We start from the raw sequence: 20,243 nt of genomic DNA on the forward strand, positions 1-20,243 counted from the left end.
ATGTTGACCTGCAGACCTGTGAGTTTAAATATGTTGAATGCCAGACTCCTTGTGTTAGTGTCTTGTGGTATTGCAGAATTTTATTTGTTGGGGTTTTATGCAACTATAAGAAATGTTCTAATACAAAAAGGTTCATACAGAGTTACAGACTGCTTTTCTAAGATATAATAATTGTATTCTTGCTTCCCTCAAACTACATAATGCTAATGGTATAGAAAAACAAATTATTTTTTTTTTACATTTAGTTCACAATGACAGCCTTACTATAGCCCTTCTGTCACTGGCTATTATTTCATGTAGTACAAATAGAGCAGGAAAAGCTAATGACAGAAGATGAAAAGACTGCTTGTCAGTAGAGACACTGGTGGCAGTGAGCAGCTCTAGACAACTTTAAGGTTCACTAAAGACCAACTGTGACATTAATCTAATTCATAATCATAGTAATCATCATCTGTGTTCACTCCAACGCTGGAGGCCTCATTGGGTTTCATTTTCTTCCTGTCCTCTTTGCCTCTTTCCGTGGAAGACAGATTGTCCTCGCACTGCTGCAGAATCTTTTTGGAAGACATCCAGCTTTCTCCCCGGCTGTGTGCCGGCGCCGCGCACTGCCCTCCCCGCACATCCGTCCCTTTGGCCACCAGCGCTCTCCTGGTTCTGAGGAGGTCACACGTGCAGTTCCAAGGGTTCCCATCTAAATACAGGTGACGGAGACGAGGCAAATACTCCAAGACTTTGCGATCCAAGAGAGATATCTTGTTATTCCGTAAATTTAAAACCTGAAGCTGTTTCAAGTCCTTCAGCTCTTGTTCTCCAACATCCTCTATGTCGTTTCCTTTTAGATCCAATCTAGCAAGGGTGTCTGGAAGTCTGAGCAAAAATAAAACAATAGAAAGGTGTTATGTTCATCATACTGTTTCTGCTAAGTGGTATTTGTGCAGGCACATCTGATGTACTAAAATAAAGCTATCGCTAAAAAATTGCAATCTTCTGCAAAAACAGATGTTCACATTGGGTTTGGGTTTGTTTGTTCTTTGTTTTTACGTTATAGGTGTACTATGTGCACACCATTGAAATGTTTTCCCAAATTACTGCAGTTCTGACCTGTACTGACTGTTCATGCAGCTGAACTGAACAGCAGTCTTGTGCTGTATTATAAAGAAAATCAGCTGTTTAATTTAAATTGTCAAGTTTAAAAATGCTTTTCGTACTCTTCAATGCCAATGACCAAACTACAGCACCATGAAAGATCAAAAGTTTAGACAATTGTGGCAGCGCTGCTCCTCCAACTACTTTTATGTTTAAAAACATTTCGTAGTTCGTAAAGAACTATATTTTCCATTTGTTCTCCTGCTCCCATAAGACTCAAACATTAATCATCACAGCAGTAATCCATCTGATGATAAGCTGCTAAGAAATCAGCAACAGGGAAAATGTAAATGCTTTTAAAATAGTACTTTTGAGAATTAGAACTGGTTACATTTAGCAGAGAAAAAGCTGATAATCTCTGGATATGATTCTGGACAGGTCAGTATAATTCTTATTTTCATATATATTACACATTTATATTAAAATACCTTAATTTCAAAAGTCTTTCTCATTTATGATCTTTTCATTTCCCTTTGATATAGTTAGTGACAAGTGCTTAACAGAAAAGCATAGGCATGGAATATCTTTAATAAAATTAATTTGAAAGTAACTTAAAAATACCTTACTATGGTAGTATGCAAGGTGATTAAATTAAGAGTCAAGGTTACAGATTTTAAGGAAACTTGACTGAACCTCCCAGGGAAATGATAATCATATTACCAAGATCTATTTAGAATAGAACAGCATTTAGAATAGAATAGCATTTAGAATAGAATAGAACAGCAGTATACTACAACTGGTAAACATATGGGTGACCCTCACTGTTTTTTGTGAAGCTGAGTTTGAACCTCTTAAGCTGAAAGATGGTTTCCAGATTTGTGAAAACTTGACAAGTTCAATGTTACTATTTCAAGAGTAGGCCAGTTCTGTATTGTGCTGCTTTTTCTGGGGAGATGAGAATTTCACATATTGATATGGTGATTCACTTCACAAAATCTGACCTCACAAAATGGTTGTGACTGCAGTAAATCAGTTTTGAAACTTAACTGCAGACAATTGCCCAATATGACACTGTAATGTCAGAAGGGTACTCTGGCGTAATACCCTAGTGCCACTCTGATGTCAAAAGCAGTGGGAAGTCACCCAAGAGGTTTATGTAGACTGATTACAGTCCAAAGCCTGACCACTAAGTCCTTAAACCTGTGAAGAGTCTTACTGTACTAATGTTAGACTTAAACTTTATGGCTATATTGTTTGACTTCAGGCTGTGTTGAAATAGCGAAAATAATGCCATTGAGTACATGATTGAGTGCCCTGCAGCTGGAAGAGGAGCTGTACTCACTTGGGAGCTGACCATCGCAGCCACATTGTGCTACTGCCATTCCAAGGAATAGCATCAGGTTTTTCCTTGTGTTTTCACCACACCCTGTAGGATCTTATGAAGTACATGTCTTCTCTAAAAGTCCTGAAAATACTTGGACTTGTGGATTATTTTCTTTTCAGAAAAGAAGGGAAAGGAGCTTTCATTCTCCTCATTTCTGCCAAAAACCTGCTAAGACCTATTCACTTTAGTACATCAGGCATATCTTTTAACCTTTTACACCTGACAGAATTCTCAGATAGAAGTCAAAAGTAATAATTTCTTCTTCTGTATATCCATGCATACCTAGTCATCACCAGACAATTAAATTAAGTACATAAGTTTTATTTCTTGTCAATTTTCCCACCTCTTTTATGTTTACAGCCCTCCCTGGAAATCTGTATTTACTGTTGGAATGAAAGATCCCCAATATCTTCTTAAAAGTCGTAGTGTTTAAAGGCTAGTGGAGAACTCCTTGCTGTTAATTCTCTTGACTATGAAGGTTGTAAAATAAGATAGATTAGACAATACTAAAGTAACTAGAAAGCATTAAACATTCCTGTCAAGCTAGACTGAAATCAAATATTTATACACCACTAAATCAGTTTCTGATTATAAAGCTGTTGCCAAATAGATTCAAATGCTAAAGGACATGATACTAAATTAATTGAAATTTTACTGCGTTATTTATTTAGGCTAGTTAAACCTGTCTACAAGCCATAAAAATAAAGTGTAACAGTCCAGTTTTGTTAACGAAGTTTATGTTAATGGAACTACTTCACTATTTTTGTGCCATCTTATTGCACAGCCTTTTGTAATAATAAAATTGCCACTTTATATCAGAACAGCCTCCATTTGGCTTAATAGGCCATCTCTGATAATGGCCAGTTCCAATACTCAGATGAATGTAAGAGATCCTCTAAGCAGAGCATTAATGAACACAGTGTGCCCAAAGGATGTGTCTTCTATGCTCTGTTGACTGGAATTTTTCTTATAGCCTGAAGCTGGAGAGTTTATATGCATTCCAAGTACCTTGTAATGTGTGAATTTAATGAAGCTGGGAATGCCAATACCACTGGAAAAGCACATTCTTTTTGATCAGATTCAGCTCCCCAAATCTTAATATTTTAATAATAATAAACTTGGTGTGGCTTGGTAGAAACATCAGCTTTAAAATTGCTATCTATCCTTTATATCAAATGCTCAATTATTTTTCTTTTGTGGGGGAGGGTAAATCTAAGTAGCAGTATAACCTTGGTAGTAAGTCTGTTGTATTCTCCTAGCAGGTTCTTCTTATTGGTGTGCTAATTAAATAAAGTGGTCTCACTGGCAGGGAGAGATGCGAAATGAGCAGATTCATTGGGGGCCACAGATGTAATGAAAGCAGCTCTACTCTGAGACTGCTAACAGGAGTGTTAATTTGTGCTGGTTACGCCAATGGGTTTATGGTACGGACAGACTTCTACCGTGACTGGGTCTGAATACCAATTTTTGTCTCTCATACTGCAAGGAAGGAGAGATGACACCTTGGGACCAGCAGTCCTGAGATTCACTTGCCTCAGCGGAATAGAACTGAGGAGATTCTGTTCCAGCGCCAGATTGGAAAGCTGCGCGCACTGCTGGAGAGCTCCCGCCTCGAACGTGCTGACAGCGTTGTTGTCGAGAAACAAGTGCTTCAGGTCTTGGAGTCCTTGAAAGTCCTGTGCTGTCACCCTTTGGATCAGGTTATTGCTGCAGTCGAGTTTCTGCAGCCTGCTGGGCAGCCTGAGGGGCACAGTGTGGAGCTGGTTCTTAGAGAGCTCCAGTGTTGTTAAGTTAGGAAGAAGCTGGGCACCATCTATTGATGTCAGCTGATTTTCTGACAGAAGGAACTCAGACAGATTTTCTAGGTGTTTCACATCTCGAAGTCTCACTATTTTAAGTTGGTTTTTCTCTAATTTCAGTGACAGCAGGGATTTAGGTAGGTCAAGAGGCATCTTTGTCAGAAAGTTACCACTTAAGCTGAGAAAATGCAGGCTTTGGAAAGATGCAAAGAAGTTGGTTGGAAACGAATTCAGTTTATTATCAGCCATGCTCAGATACTTCAGCCTAGGAAGCCTAAGTGGTGCAGACACAGATTCCATGTTGTTGCCATCCAGGATCAGACTCTGTAAATTGTAAAGGGAAGAAAATGCACTTGGAGGCAGAGTCACAATCAAGTTGTTCCGAAGATCGAGCACTCTTAGTTTCATCAAACCTGCAAAATCAGATGCATGCAGAGCATTGATGGAGTTATCAGCGAGTCTTAAAATTTCAAGGCCAGATGGGAGAAAGGTGGGTATTTGCTTTAGCTGATTTTTGCAGAGTTCCAGGGACTTCAAGCTGCCCAGAGCTTTGAAAGTGTTGTTTTCTATTGATTCTGTGCCACTGCATGATAGGACCAGCTCTTCAAGGACTGACATTCTCCTGAAGTCAGTAAACTTAAAGAGAAAAAGAAACAATTAATATGATAGCACATTTATAGATATCCTCACTGGTTACTCCTTCTGGATGCTTGGACAAATGCTAATATATGCTGAAAAACAACATATTTAGAATGTGAAACTAAAATAAGTGGTAACAGTAGAGGTATTACTATAGGTACCTGTTGCTTGCCAGTATTTATTTACATTTTCAGAATTTTGTGGCTTAAGTCTATGCTGTGTTAGGTTTGAGCAAGCATATACATTTGAAGAAGGAACACTGCTTTTATTTCCTCCTGGTGGATAGCCTATATTAAATGGAAAGCTAACATCACCAGTGGCAGAAATCTTTGCAGAGAGTGGGTGGTTGTGAATGTTCATTGTGCTCAATGGTACTTGCTAGAGCACTTTTGAGTTCATGATACAGTCATTTCCATAGATCAACAGTGCTGTCACTGCAGCATGTATTCCCCAGAGGGAGTACCCACAAATATCTTTACCTCTTGCTACTCTTTTGGGGGAAGACTAAAATTCAACACTTTTCTCTCCCTCACTACCTTCCTCTTTTAAAATAAAAACGTCACATTTTAATATGATCAAACCAAAAGTGTCAGATCAGCCTGGCCTGAAAAACCACCTCTGTGGAACAGAGTTTTCACAGAAACTTAGTTATTATTAGGTGGTAATAAACAGATACTTAGCAGTGGTAAATGAGATTTAGATGTTGACTATAACTATAATATCGAGAGGCAACCAATTGTTCCATTCTTTTTCTGCTCTGTTGGAAGGTGCTTGTTTACAAAGCTTGCCATCTTGTGTCTCAAGTTAAGCAGCAAATCTAAGTGAACCTGGCAGCGCTCTCTAAGCTGAGATAGGAGAAGTGTGCAATGAGGGTGAGCCAGGGAGTTCTCTAAGCACACCAGTTGTTAAAACATTGGTTTTCTCAAATTACCAAATATGCTTCCCTCAGTGACTGAGTCTTAAAAAATCATTCATATGGGAATCCCCCCCAAAAAGCAGCATGAGCAGGTGTTCTGCACAGGAGTGGTGGGAAGGAGTGTCCTCATCTGTTTCCCTTCCCATGTCCAAAGACATCTCACTACAGGTCTCAGGCATACCACAGCAGTTAGAGAGGCTAAAGTAACAGTAGGTTCTTCTTGCCATTTCCCCCAGGGCTTGGTAGCTCCCAGCACATTTTACTCTCAGTGGGGAAAGCTATGCAGCCTATTCTACAGCACAACCCCTCATCCCAGTCAGGAATCTCCATGGAGGGCAGTACAAGTCCTTCTGCAGTACAGGTGCTGGGTAGTCATCTTGTTCCATAGTCCTGGTTGGGTACATTTGACTATCATACTTGTGGAAGAGAAATCAGCTCATAAAGGTGACTGCCAAAAGATGTCTTACAGCTTCATTTGTCCAACTCTTGCGTATTTCTGGGCTGTATCTATTTATCTCAGCTACAAACTCTGCATTTTAACTTCTGTTAAAATTAAAGCCTGGACAGCTGTGAAGGACAAGTCAGATTTCGTTTTGCTGTGGTATCCTTAGTTTATCTTTCAGATTAACTTTATTCTGTCTTGCAAAACAATTTCTGAATTGCAAATTTTGATGCAATTACTGAGAAAGTATAAATATGGAACCTCTATTGAAGCAGGTTTCTCCATAAATTATATTTAAATTCAATGACGGAATGTACCTCCATTAAAAACCTTATATTTTCAACAGTAAACAACAAAGTTATCCAAATGATATAATTTTATTTTTCTATAATGCAGTGTTTTGTGTATATATAGGTATATAGCAATATCAAAACTGCTGATGTCCAGTTTTGGTCATGATTAGGAAGATGATCTTGTACATAGAAATGAGCTGCATTGGTCAAGAGCACAAAAACATAATCACATGTAATTATAAAACCATCTTATGGAAATTGAACCAATTATGAACCTTCACAATTCAACACATTTTCTCCTAGAAATTACAAAAGTAATTTTTTCTGCTTTTCCTCAGTTGATTTCTGTTTGTCTCTGAGAGGCTTAATTTTCATCTTATTAAGTGACAGCGAGAGAGCTACGTGAAGGTTAATGTTCAGACATTTGCTCTGTAATGATGTTAGGCTTCTTAATGTGGATTATTATAATTTCTATTTTCCACCTATTTGGTATGCATTGCTAAGCTTTGTGACCATGCTGTTTTGAGACTTAAATATTTATCCATACTCTTATAAACCACCCAGTCTTTCTAATACAAATCAAAATATATTTGAAAGCCCACCAGATCTTTTTTTGCTAGGAAACAGTGTTTTATTCTCTAACTGGATTGCCTGTAAAATTATACTATTATAGCTTTATATTTTAAAACCTTGATCTCCTGAAAGTGGATCTAATATGCTGTTATTTAATACAAACATTTTGAGGAATTTGATGTTTTAATTACTTTTTTTTTGGCTTTTGAGTTGCTGTGATCTGGGATATGTTATAAGCAGTTTTTTTAAAACAGTTCCCTATTCTTTAAGCAAGGTAGATAATTTTCTTTTAACAGATAAAACCCCATTAATTAATATAGTAAGATATAAACTAAATTTTAAATTAAGAGTTAAAAGGTTATACTTGATCTTCAAGTCAAGGAGGGAGCAGAAAATATTGAAAAAAGATGCTAAAATTAATCTGGTTTGGATATTATTAAGTCTTTTATTGTAACAAACCCCAAGCTGTAAAATTACCAAAAGAAAAAGTGCCAGCCACTGTTTTTAACACTGATGAGCCCTGACAGAACAAATACAAAATTGACCAGGGTTAAAAAAAAAAAAAAAAAAAAAAATCGACTATTTTTCTTGGGTTTTTTTTACATAATGGATTTAGCATGCAAACATATATTCTTTTTTACAATGCTATTTCTTCACAATTGTAATAATAATCAATACAAATTAAGATGCAGAAGTAATTGAAACAATATTTTTTTATTCTTCTGAGGCAGCTAATTGCCAAACCATAATATTTGTGAATGCTTAGATATAAAAGTCTCTGGGAGGTCAGCTGTGGGAACTCCAGGCTTCCCTTCAATTTCTTTAGGAAAAAATGTTATTTTCTCTATGAATAGGTAAATAAAGGAATTTTTTAAACCAAACAAATGAAAACACCCAAATCATTCCAGCCAAATGAACAAAAATCCTCCACCAAAACCCTAAAATCCTATAGAGTTATTTCAGTGCTTGCAGACAGGTACTTTACAAGCAGAAATGTTTCCCTAAGCACTATAATATGTGCCAGGGGAATTGCTCAGCTGTGTGAAATTAAGCATAGGTATTTATGATGTCAAGACCTCAGAAGTATAATTTGTTGCATGGGGAAAAAAAAAAGAAAAACATAGATCCAAAGTGCCAGTATAATCTCAAGGAAACAGTCTACACAACTACAAGGATGTAGTGTGAAAGGACTTTTTCCTTTCAGTGCAGTCAGTAGCAGCAGTAAGGCAGACTCATAGCCAGTGGAATTAATGTACAAAGTGAAAAAACTCTCTTCTTAGATGGTTTCACACACCATTTGTTTTGATTGGCCATAAAACATTCGTCTCACCACTTCATTCACTTATATCCAACATTTAAATGCTTTATGACACTTGTCTTTTGCTCTAGTCAGAACCTAAGGCCACTTCACTTGTAACTGATGAGTTGCTGACAGATAGGGACAACTAGCCTAAGAAACAGAAAATGGCTCATCCTACTTATCTTGGAAAGAAAATAATGGGGAGGAGGAGGGAAGAGTTTGCACAGAAAATGTATTTCCTAGTACAGAATTCATTTCACAAACCTTTTGTTTACCCCGAGTATAGCTAAATCACACCAATGTTTGACTCTTGTGGGTGTGTGAGATAAAAAACCCAAAGATATTAGTAGCAGCTAAAAGAGTAAACTTTCCTAGAGGAAAACTACAATCACTATTTCTCTGTGGGCAACAGGAATTCTAGCTGCTGCTCTAAGCTGCCTTCTAGCCTATTTCCATTTGGTCCTGAGGGCAAAATCAAAGATGCATTTCAGAGCAGTTAAATTTTTGTAAGAGAAAATGTATCTCATTTGAATTGCACATTTCTTATTATTTGTAGCAAATTGATACACAGCAAGCATGTGTAATACAGGTGGTTTTATTTCCCTTGTGTCTATCTATACAAGGTGAATTTATTAAATAAAGATATTTATTCCAGGATAGGAAACAAAGAAGCACCATTCCAGAGTGCAGTGCAAGATGAGCATAAGCTGATGCCTTTAATAAAGCGAACCAGTGGTGCCTCAAGAAACCCAGAATAAACTTTTTCCATAGCACAAATAGCTGGCAGCTTTGGTTAGAAGCTGATCTCACTTATGTGGGTTATTAGATAGGCCCTGGCCTTGCTTTTAGAAACATCTCATGCTGTGCCTTAGACTCAAACTTACTTCCTCTACCATTTCTAATAGCAGTTGTACCTGACAGCTCAAGAGGGGAAAAAAGAGCTTCAATTTCATTAATTAGGGAAATTGTTCTAATGACATAAACCTTTTCATTTTACTGTGAAAAAGTATTACATTGTACCAACAATAGAAAAAGCTTTTAACAGGTTAAAAAATTACTCTGAAAGTCAATCGTTATTTGGTCATGTATAAAACAAGTCAACCTTTGGCTGCTAGTTGTAAAATACTGTTTTTTTGAGTTTCATACAAAATATAATTTTGACAGTGTGAACTGTGTGCTTAGAGACTGCAGGAACATGAAAACACTACAGGAATATATTTACATATCCTTGAAGAGTAAGTAAAAATAAAACCAGATCTGGCAGCACTTCATCAGTTTTTAGAACATGGAATAAGATTCTCTCCTCACTAGATGCCACCACCATCTGGGAAATTCAACTTTCAGTTACAGTGCACTACAAAAAGTATTTTTTCTGGGTTTTCTTACCTGGAGTTGCTTAATTTTGCTGTGGCTGATGTAGAGTCTCCTGGTGGCAAGAGGAATTTCTCTGGGGATCTCTGTAGCCCTGTAGCATTGCACTGACTGGGCAGGGTCACAGCTGCATCTTCTCGGGCAAGTGGTACTTAGAGCACAGTGAAAAGACAAGGCAACTAAAAGGCAAGACAAATACATCTTCCAAAACAGGAACTCTGGAATTGCCTCAGCAATATACAGCTTGAATTAAGCACCAAAGCCCTTTTATACCATGAAATCTGATAAAAGGATATTATGACTGTGTATTTATCCCAGTGAAAAAACAGCAAAAACAATACTGTAATTTGCCTGGGTTAAAATGTTGGCAGGCATTACAAAGAGTGAGAAACTTAAACAGTGATAAGGTGCCTTTACATTTGTAGGTATGTGAAATTAGTGTTATTTATTACCTGACAGCTAATCTGCAAACATCCATATTATCTTCAGTTTCCTAGTTTTGTTAAATGTGACACCACGGAATTAGTGGAGAAAAGATAAAGAGCTGTTTTATAGTGGGGCTGTAAAACCTTTGTATCTTCTGTGACCCAGAATTAGAAACAGTAAAAACACAACTACAGCCAACACTGAAGCTTTTTTGCTCTTCCTCTTGCATTATTCAGACCACCACCCAAAACCTCAAAACTCAGGCTGCTACTATTTTAAAGCTAAAACATTCTATTAGTTTTCTTAATATCTGTGGTACAGCTGAGTGCTGCTGACTGGACAAAAAAAATCACATCATCTTGTGCAATTCCCACAAATCAAAATTTAATTATTCTTGTATTTGAAAATTATAAATGGGAAATGTTTGAAAGCATTTAGTATAAATCAAGTGGTAGATAATCAATAAGACCTATTTACTCCATGACAGATGGAGAACAGAAAGATTTCCCCTAGAGGTTTCTCTGTGCTTATTAGTGCTTCTCTGACATATCTGTTAGCTGTGCCAGCTGGAGATGTGAAGTTTTGAAGGGTTTGGTTGTGATCATTTTCCTTTGCACTCAAGCAGTTTATAATATACAAACCAGTGTGAAACCTTTGTATCTTATCACACTGATCTGCTTTGCACTGTTACCTGCTCGCCTCCATCCTCTCCATCATATCTTGAGAAGCAGGTAATCCTATTCCTTAAATGCACACTAGGCTAGTTATTTTTCCAAGCAGATAATGTCAAGTTGATTTGACAAATGGATAGCAGTCCTTGATGGGAATGCCTTTTGGATGCAGCTGGGCTTACACTGGACAATTGCCATATTCCTTCCTGAAGATCCTTCTGTTTCCTTAATCCTCTATACTGTGAGTGCAGAACTGCAAGCCAGCATCTGCTAAACCAAGCAACAAGAGCAGAAACCTTTTCCAAAAGCAGCCTGTGAAATTGGCATGTTTAACAAGCTATGCAGAAAAATACTGCCTGACTTATGCCATAGTGATCACTTGAGCAAAAATGAGTGAGTGGGCAGCTTTAGCAGCTGTGCATTAAAAGAAGTGTTTTAATGTATCTCAGTCTAGGGTTTGATACTTGGCCTGTGGCTTTGACTTCTTTTTTCCCCTACAAGAGTCAAAGTATTCAGACAAGAGTGTATATCCTTTCTGCATACTGACAGCTACTTGTGGTATATTTCTTTGATTCCATCTTTCCACTGATTTGGGTTTACATTCTAATGCTCAGCATCCTATGTAGGAATTTCTCTTGCTTAAAAATGTTGTCAAAACCAACTGCTTTCTGCTCATGGAGGGTCAAAAGAAAGGAAGATCCAACCCTATGTTTTGGTTTTGAGACTCTAGAGTACTGCAGTCAGTCAAATCCCTGTAAGAATCACAGATTGCATCCTTCCCTATTTTGTATATTTTATGTCAATCAGCTGCTGTCAGAATTCCCAGCTGTGGTTCCAAGGTAATTGCACCATAGTAAGGTGCAATATTCTTGGCTCTTGGCATTTTTGTGCAATGTCTCTATCCTTGGTCTTTTCAAACTAATGAAAGGAAACGTTATGGGTTTAATAGTTCATTTCCATTATATTTACAACAATGATTTAATCAAGAATGATGTTATATATCCATTAATTTCTCATATATGTCTGCTTTTGGCAGCTAGGTAATTTAAAGCAATTGCTATAAAAGATGATGTCCTATTAAACCTTTTTTGTACAAATTTTCACACCAGAGCTGATGACTTTGCTTTTGCATAAAATTATGACCTGCAGGCATTTATTGACTTTAGGATACCTGATGGCAGCAGAACAGACAAAGAGTCCCAGAACTGTATGAGCATAAGCTTAGCAGGAAGTTGTGGACTATGCAATAATTAAAAAACAAAAAAACCAAAAACCAAAACCAAACCAAACCAAACAAACAAAACCCCACCAAAACAAATCAAAAAAAGCAAACCAAAATGAACCTCCCCTCCCACCCAAAAAAAAAAAAAAGATTTATAAACATTTAAGAATCTCTGTAATCTCTGTACAGGACGTGGCATTGCTGGCCCATGAGTTGCACAACCTCACAGCACACTATTAGGAAGATGAATCACTGTGGCCATTTCCTGCCAGCAGTTTTTATGCAAACTCTCCCCAGCTTCTGCAGGACTAAAGGCATGATGTAGCACTCCATCACTTCTGTGTCAGAAGGAATGAGCAATAGCCCCCAAACCTGCCCCTGGGAGAAATCCCCGGCACATCCTACACTGTGTGTGCTTTAACCAAAGGTAAGCACTTCAGATCAAAACCTGCAAAATCTCAAGTCTGCATAAGACATTGTCTTGTTGGCAGCTAATAAGTACATTGATTAAATATATTGGACAAATTTGCATAAAGCACAAGATTGAGTTGCTGGAAATTACATCTTTCAGGATTGCTGCATTTATTTCAAATCTGAAGTAGGGCTCATAAAGGACTGTAAAGTTTGGTGGATTTTTTTCAAATATGTCAGTTAGCCAAAGAAAAATATGCTATTTTTGTACAAACCTTTCCTCATACAATATTTCAGCAGTACTGGTGTATGGGCCTTTTCTTTCTTCACCAAAGTCACATTTTTGACAAAACACACATATTCAGGTCAAGGCATAACTTTATAATCTAAGATTTAGAAAATGACATAAAAGTAAGGTGACATTAAAATTGGAAGAATGAACCTGCAGAACTCTTGTTATGGCATGTTTAGAAATGTCTGAAGAAAGCCCACAAACCTACAGGCATATCCCTTGTAATGTACCTGATGGCACAGACCATGCAAAGGAAGATGCTGTCTTGTCACAAAAGACATGGAGAAGCTGAGCTCTTGCAGTTGGGGTGTCCCTTGCCTATGGAAAGGAAATATTGCAGCGAAAGTCCAGCTCAGGGCTTGCACAGGGCACAGACAGGAGCGTGATCCCTGAGGGATGTCACAAGCAGAAGCAGTTTGGCAAGTAGGAACTGCTAAGTGATGGCGTATGCTCTAAAGAATCCTTGGCACATTCAGGTGCCGTATGCTATCAAGTGCCTGCCACTGAGTACATGTGAATTTATAATTATTTTTTGCTGGAGTTTTTTAATTTGGATTTGGACCAGTTTTTCATAGGGACAGCAAATGGCATTTGTCTGCTGCAAAGGTTACCTCCAATCAAGCACTTCTCTTCAGAGTGGATCAGGCTGCTAAGGGAAACAATCATAACATTGTTTTTCAAAATGTTATGAGTCTCTTAATCATCTGTTGAAATGTCCTGAAATGTTTTACAGAAATGTTTCCTAAACAAAGAGCCTCAGAGGGTTACACTGAATCAAGAATGTCAGCAAATGGATTCTAGGCCAATTATTAAGATTTAATTAATATATAGGTTATAAATTTATAAAGAATTATTTTGTGTTTTAATCTTACAAAGCTGAGTTTCACAAAAACAATCAGAGACCTGTGTGGAAAAAAAAAGGTATCTCAATTTTCTTAAGCCAAGAATTTTGTGGAACTATTTTTATCCATTTTCATAGTATGTGGAAAAGGTGTATTCTAACTCCAGGCAAGGTCATCTTCATACCCTGGAAACAGCTGCTGGATGAGTTAAAGCAGATTTTTCTTCCACACAAAAAGGTAGGTTTCCTTTTCTTCCTCCATGCTGGCAATATAGAGGAGATGCAAACGACGACCCCTTAGGAATTTCTTGCATTTCGCTTGTCCAGGGCACATTTGCATTCCAGAGGAGCTAGCACGGTGAAACAGATTGAAAGGAATGAAATTTTGTTAAATGGAAATCCACATATTGAGGAGTTTTACTTATTGCCAGTTTTATGAGTACTAAGGGATTCTAGCCCAGATCAGATGCATCTGGGGCAGGCACCCCACAAAAAACAACCCTCCTGGAGGACGCCAATTTACATAATTTCATACACATATGCCATTAATGATGCTGCAACTGCCCTTCAAAGTATTGTAGGCAATGGCATCCACTTGATGGAGGAATGTTTTTCATTAATTGAGCCACGGAGAGCTCTGCCCATGAAATGAGAGATTAGGGTATGGTATAATGACAGTTTCCTATTAATGACATTACAAGTAATTTCCAAAAAGGAATGAAGAGGGGGGAAGTAAAGAGGGTAGATCTGATGGCTGAGTCTGTTTTCAGCCTAGAAAATTATTTCAGCCTTTTGTATGTGAAGAGCTATATAAGATCTGTAATTAATGTATGTGAGACCGTGTCTTGTGCAGTACCACCTAAAAGTAAAGTAGAAGGGAAAGATTATCCAGTCAATAAGGGAACTGAAAAATCAATGGAACTTTGCTAGTCCTGTAGGGAGTAAGTTAGTTCTGGCCCTTCCATTTCCTGTGAATATCTTTAGCTTTTAAAGCAGCCTGCTCATAACTGAACATCCAACAGAATCAGAGTGGAGCTTAAACTGTAAAAATTGTCTGCTGTTCAAACTGCAAGGCACAGGACTCTGAAACAGCAATTTTTAAATTATACACACTGTGTGCATAGAAAGAGGGCTTCATTCTTGCATGCTGTAAAGCCGAACATTTTTGTCATGTCTTTCATTCATTTGTTAAAACAAAACAAAAATTCAGAATGAAAATAGCTAAGCTTAAGTGTATACATAGAAAGAAGCATGAGACTAAGATCACAATAGCACTCTAAAAAAGAAAAGCTGGTCTGAAAAGTGACCTGTGAGAGCAATAGGGAGTGGGTATTCAGAATAGTCATCAGTAAACTGTTGCACCCATGGATTGTAAGATGCAGCCAACTATGAACTAGCTAGGCCTGAAGGCAGGAATCACCTAAAATATAAAACCCAGAATCTCTGGGGTTTGTCAGCAAAAATTTTCTGTAATGACACCAAAAAATGTATGGCTGTTCAAGTATCAGTACAAATAGACAACTCCCTCCTCTCTTTCAGAAAGGAGTGTGCTTTACACAGGCACATTCTAATCACCTTCTCTAACTCCTTTTCCTGCTTTACCATCTCTGATTTTCTCCCGTCCTTTGATGCTGTTAGATATTGCCTGTTTTCTCTCCATTTCCCTTTTGGTGCCCCCACCTGTGACTGCACAGCCCCCCAGGCAATGCAACCACGCAAGATGCTTCAGCACAAACCACACAGAAGGTGGCCTTGACATGTGCAGGCGCTGCAGCCTGGCACGCACAGCTGGGCAGCTGCAATTACAGAGGGTGGACTGACCCTCATGTGCAAACACACATGTTTATATTGTAAATTCTTTGTGCAGGGGCTGGGGCTAACCAAAGGTTTGCATTGCATCTCACACAACACTTTCCCAGTCTGGGCATGGACACTAGATAGCAAATCTACAGCATTGGAGATGTCGATCCGAGAAATTTATTTTTAAATTTTGATTCAGGTATTACTTTGGTTTTTTTTTTTGTTGTCTGAAAATATGTCCTCCTCACGCTTAAGGTCATTTACTCTTAAAGCTCGAAGCAAGTTTTCAGATGATTAATTAGGTACTCCAGTAATCAAAGTATGCAGGTTTTAATTTATGAAGGACCATTTGTACTTAAATGTACTTAATATCAGTGTAATAAGGAGATCTCACATTCTCTCTACGTTGTCTAAAATAACTGAAATTATGTACATAAATTATATGTGGAGGAATTAACTGGTGATTAGCTTCACCAGCTCTATCACTCCATAGATAAGGTCAAAGGAGCAGATCACAAAGCTTTCAGTGAAATCTCTGACATTAAAGGCACCAAATCCAAATTCTTCTTGACATATAACTTGCTTCAACTCTATGATTGTTAGAAATACTCCTTGTAGAAAGGATTCTTACTACTGGACCAGCTGACTCAGACTACTGCTGTTCTTTAAATGTTCTTCAATTACTTTGTTGATGTTATCAGTGTGTAGTATGCTATAGTTTACTCTAAATTGATTTAATCTAATTGAAGGCCAAAACTACTAACCTTTCTTAGGTTCGATTCCATAATTACTGCACAGCTTCCTTACAGAACAGAGCTATGGTTGCTCGTGGGGATTTTGGGAGGCATTTCAAGGGTAACTGGAATTGATCAGAATTTTCTGGGGGACCTGCAAGCATAGTTTTGAGATAACGAAATTATTTGTGCGTTTACCCTTAAAAGCAAGTGATACTTGCTTTTACTTTCAACCTCTCTTTTACATAGTATTTCTAGTGAGGAATATAAATAGCTAATAATAGCTACATTTACCGATTTTTTTAAATGTTTCTTTAAGCATTTCTTCTCATTTATCCATAAGCCAGCATGTATTAGACACATACTATGCTGCAGGTAAGCTTCTAAAAGGATTTTATTTGAGAAGCTAATCTCTGAGTGGAATAAGTAAAGACAAAACCTTGTTTGAGTGGTGAAATGTAAGGACATGCAAAGCAAAGGTAGCACTGATAAGGGATGAAAGAATTAAAAGTAATGACCACAGAGCTCTGATACCACTGTAGATAAAGAAAATTAAAGATAGAGTGGGACTGACCCCTGAGCTAAAGGAAAAGGACACTAAAAACCTAAGAATAAGTGATTCTTTAAAAAGAAGCAGTCATACATAAATTACATGTCAAAGTTTTTGAAGGCAGTATTTGCTATAGATATGTTACATACTAACTATGGGAAACTTCTCTGTCAAGATGGGGAGATACTGTTCAAATGAAGGATAGAGATATATGAGCAGAAACTGCCAATTTTTGGCTAAGTGATACATTACTGTTCCATTAAAAAAGGCAAAGAATGTAACAGATTTCTATAGGTACTTCTCCAGTGCAGTACCAGACTCAAAGTCGAATCAAACATTAATACTGATGGTCCTGAAATAATTAATTCTCTTGTGTGGCTGAAATAATTTAAACAATAAAACTAGTTTGGCTTTTGAGCCAGCAAATACTTTGATTTTCTGTTGGATGCTGTTGTGCAAAAAGGACATTTGATACAACTGTGAAGAAGGAAAATCAGGATGAAGGTCAGGCAAATGCTCTGTGCAGCTGGACTCTCTCCAAAGCACTTACAGCCTTTTCTCAGCTCCTATTCTGAATACACTGATTTACAAAGCCAGAATGTTTTCTGTAGGTGTATGTAAAGGCATCTGTAGCTTTTGTTTCCACCATGGATGGGATTAACAGTAAGAGAATCCCCCATCAGTTGCCCAGTCTGTTACTACCTGCCTTCAGTTGCAGTGCAGACAATTTGAGTGGTGCACTGGTTTTGTCTGGGGTAGTTTTCTTCACAGTGGTTAGTGTGGGGCTGTATTTTGGATTTGTGCTGAACACAGAGTTGATAATGCAGAGATAGTTTTGTTATTGCTGAGTAGGGCTTAAACATAGCCAAGGCCTTCTGTGTTTTTTGTACTGCCATGCTGGCAAGGAAAGTTGGGAATACATGGGAGGTTGGGAGGAGACACAACCAGGACAGATGACCCCAACTGATTAAAGGGATATTCCCAACCATATGACATCATGCTCAGTATGTAAAGTGGGGGGAAGAAGGAGAAAGTGGGGGATGTTTGGATGATGGTGTTTGGCTTCCCAAGTAACCATTAGATGTGATGGGGCCCTGCTTTTCTGGACATGGCTGAACACCTGCCTGTCCATGGGAAACAGTGAATTGATTTTTTGTTTGCTTACTCAGCTTTTACTCTCCCTATTAAACTGTTTTTGTCTAAACCCACAAGCTCTCTACCTTTCACCCTCCTGATTCTGTCCCCAGTCCTGCTGGTGGGGCAGTGAGTGAGTGGATGCACAGGGCTGTGGTGAAACCACAAAAAAGGGTAAAGGGCAAGTGAATGGGTTTGTAACAACACTGTGTCAGCTCCTTGTCAAGCCTACAATAGCAGGTCCCAGAGGAAATGTGATATCTACTAGTGGTGGTGAAGTTTGCTTTTATCAAGCTCTTCTGAAAGCACAGATTGATGGAAGTACAATTCCTTCCTGCTCTGACATATCTCTTTGCATTCCAGGTGACTGGTCTAAGCACTGAGCTGTAAAGTGGTATCTTTCTGTCAATCTGTGTTCCAATCAATTATTTATGCAAAGTGGAGAAAGGGAACAAGCTCACCCCGGGATGCCCTTCAGCCCCAGGGCTGTGTGTGAGAGGTGCTGGTGCCCCCATCATTATCCTGGCATCTCCTCTGCTGGCTGGAGGGTCCCTGTGCTCCCCCTCTCTGGTGCTGGCAGAGTAGGTTGGGTAGGCAGGATTAGGGTCCTGGTCTGGGCTGAAGTGATCTGCTCTCTCTTTTGAGGTGGAATTACAGCTTCAGTGCAATAAAAACAACCTGCATGTGTTCTCCACAAGAGAAATGAACGTAATAAAGCTCCCACTGAAATCAACATCAGAGTTGCAGCATTTCAAAGGACATGAGCTGTAACCAAGGAGAGTGCCTTGGAGAAAGCACCCATGCACTTATTCCCTAAAATTTGTTTTCATTCTCAGAACCAGCGTGAGCCTAAAAAAAGCAAATACATTTTATATGGTTCATCCTGAAATTCATTGGTACTTCTAGGGATGCAACGGTGCTGGCAGCAGTCCATTTGGGACTAGGTTAGATATTAAGATGGAATTCTTTACTCTGTGGTTGGTGAGACACTGGGACATGTTGCCCAGAGAAGCTGTGCTTGCCCCATCCCTGGCAGTGCTCAAGCCAGGCCTTGAGCAACCTGTTTTAGTGGGAGCTGTCCCTGCACATGGCAGGAGAGTTAGAGCTAGGTGGTCCCGTCCAAGCCTTTATGTTCTGTGGTTCTGCGATTTCATACAATACCTCCAAACTTGCATCTTTTCTGAGCACAAGCAATGGATGTGTCACTGCAAATCCTGCTGTGTGGTTTGCACATGCCGAGCACCTTGGTGAATACAGCAGTGCAGACTCCTCTTTCCCCTTCCATTATATATAAAAATGACCATATATACTCCAAAATGACCCAGCTTGCCAATTCAGCATGGCTCCACTTTGGAGTGTTCATGTCTGGGCAATGTGGAAGCCATAGATGTCTTTTGTATCTGTTTGCTCAAATGCAACTCTTGTCCATATTGCAGAAGTTACTGCAATGATAACTCAGAAAATGAAAAAGCTTTTCCCAAAGCTAAACCCGTTGTTGTTTCTTTATCTAATGATGCCATCTCTCTGTTTGCCCTTCACCCCCTGCTGCTGCTTTCCCTGTCAGTAGTGGAGGTTGTTTCCTGTCACCACGGTGTGTAAGTCACCATCATCCCACTTTGTGACGTTTTCTCAGTTTCTGTGTGTTTCCCCTCTTTAGATCTTAGAATATTGCCATCTTCTAGTGCCTCATTCAAGCAGTGATGCTTCTGAGTGAAGCTGTGGCTTTAGCATGGCATCTGTCTCTTCGTGTAGGCCACTTCTATGCACTGATACCTCTGTAATTGTACTTCTCTGTTACATTTATTCATCCCTTCCTTGACGTATTTACATCGTAAATTTACGTTGTTCAGGGCAAGGTCCGCATTCCTTTTCTTTACTATGTACATATTCTTTTTCTTTACTGTGTACCAACTTAGCCTAGCTCTGTATGGACTATATGTCAACATAAAACTGGCCATAATTACAATAATATACCCGAGGGCGCTCCCAGTGTCCGGGACGGGGACGCAGGAAGGACATGGGGACACGGAGGGTACACGGGGAGGACACGGGGGGACACGGGAAGGACACGGGGACAGTCCCGACCCCCTCGGCCAGTCCGAGCCTCTCTCCCCTCACGCCCGGCCCGTGCGGGCCCGCAGCGCCCCCTGCCGGCGCGGTGGGGCCGCTCGGTGGCTCGGCGCTCGGCCGGCGCTGCCTGCCACACCAGCAGGCGGCCCCGCGGCCGGCGCGCACGCGCGTGCCCGCGCTCCCTGCGTGGCTGCCCCGGGAGCGGGGCCGGGGGCGCGTCCGGCGGCGGCGGCGGCGGGAACGGCGGCGGCAGCGGGCGGGCGGCGCCGTGAGGGGAGCGGGCGGCAGC

At 39.4% G+C, this 20,243-nt stretch overlaps 1 protein-coding gene across 1 annotated transcript; it reads right to left on the bottom strand.

The window, feature by feature from the left end:
- Positions 1 to 419: 419 nt before the first annotated feature.
- Positions 420 to 10,004, bottom strand: LOC131082105 (nephrocan-like). Its single transcript, XM_058021745.1, has 3 exons — positions 9,819 to 10,004; positions 4,004 to 4,905; positions 420 to 867 (listed from the first exon to the last, which is right to left on the bottom strand). Exons 1-3 carry the CDS (start codon positions 10,002 to 10,004, stop codon positions 420 to 422), a joined length of 1,536 nt encoding a protein of 511 aa, XP_057877728.1.
- Between the last annotated feature and the right edge of the window lie 10,239 nt (positions 10,005 to 20,243).

Source organism: Melospiza georgiana, chromosome 3 (assembly GCF_028018845.1).
Source record: "Melospiza georgiana isolate bMelGeo1 chromosome 3, bMelGeo1.pri, whole genome shotgun sequence".
In the NCBI taxonomy this organism is placed as follows: domain Eukaryota; kingdom Metazoa; phylum Chordata; class Aves; order Passeriformes; family Passerellidae; genus Melospiza; species Melospiza georgiana.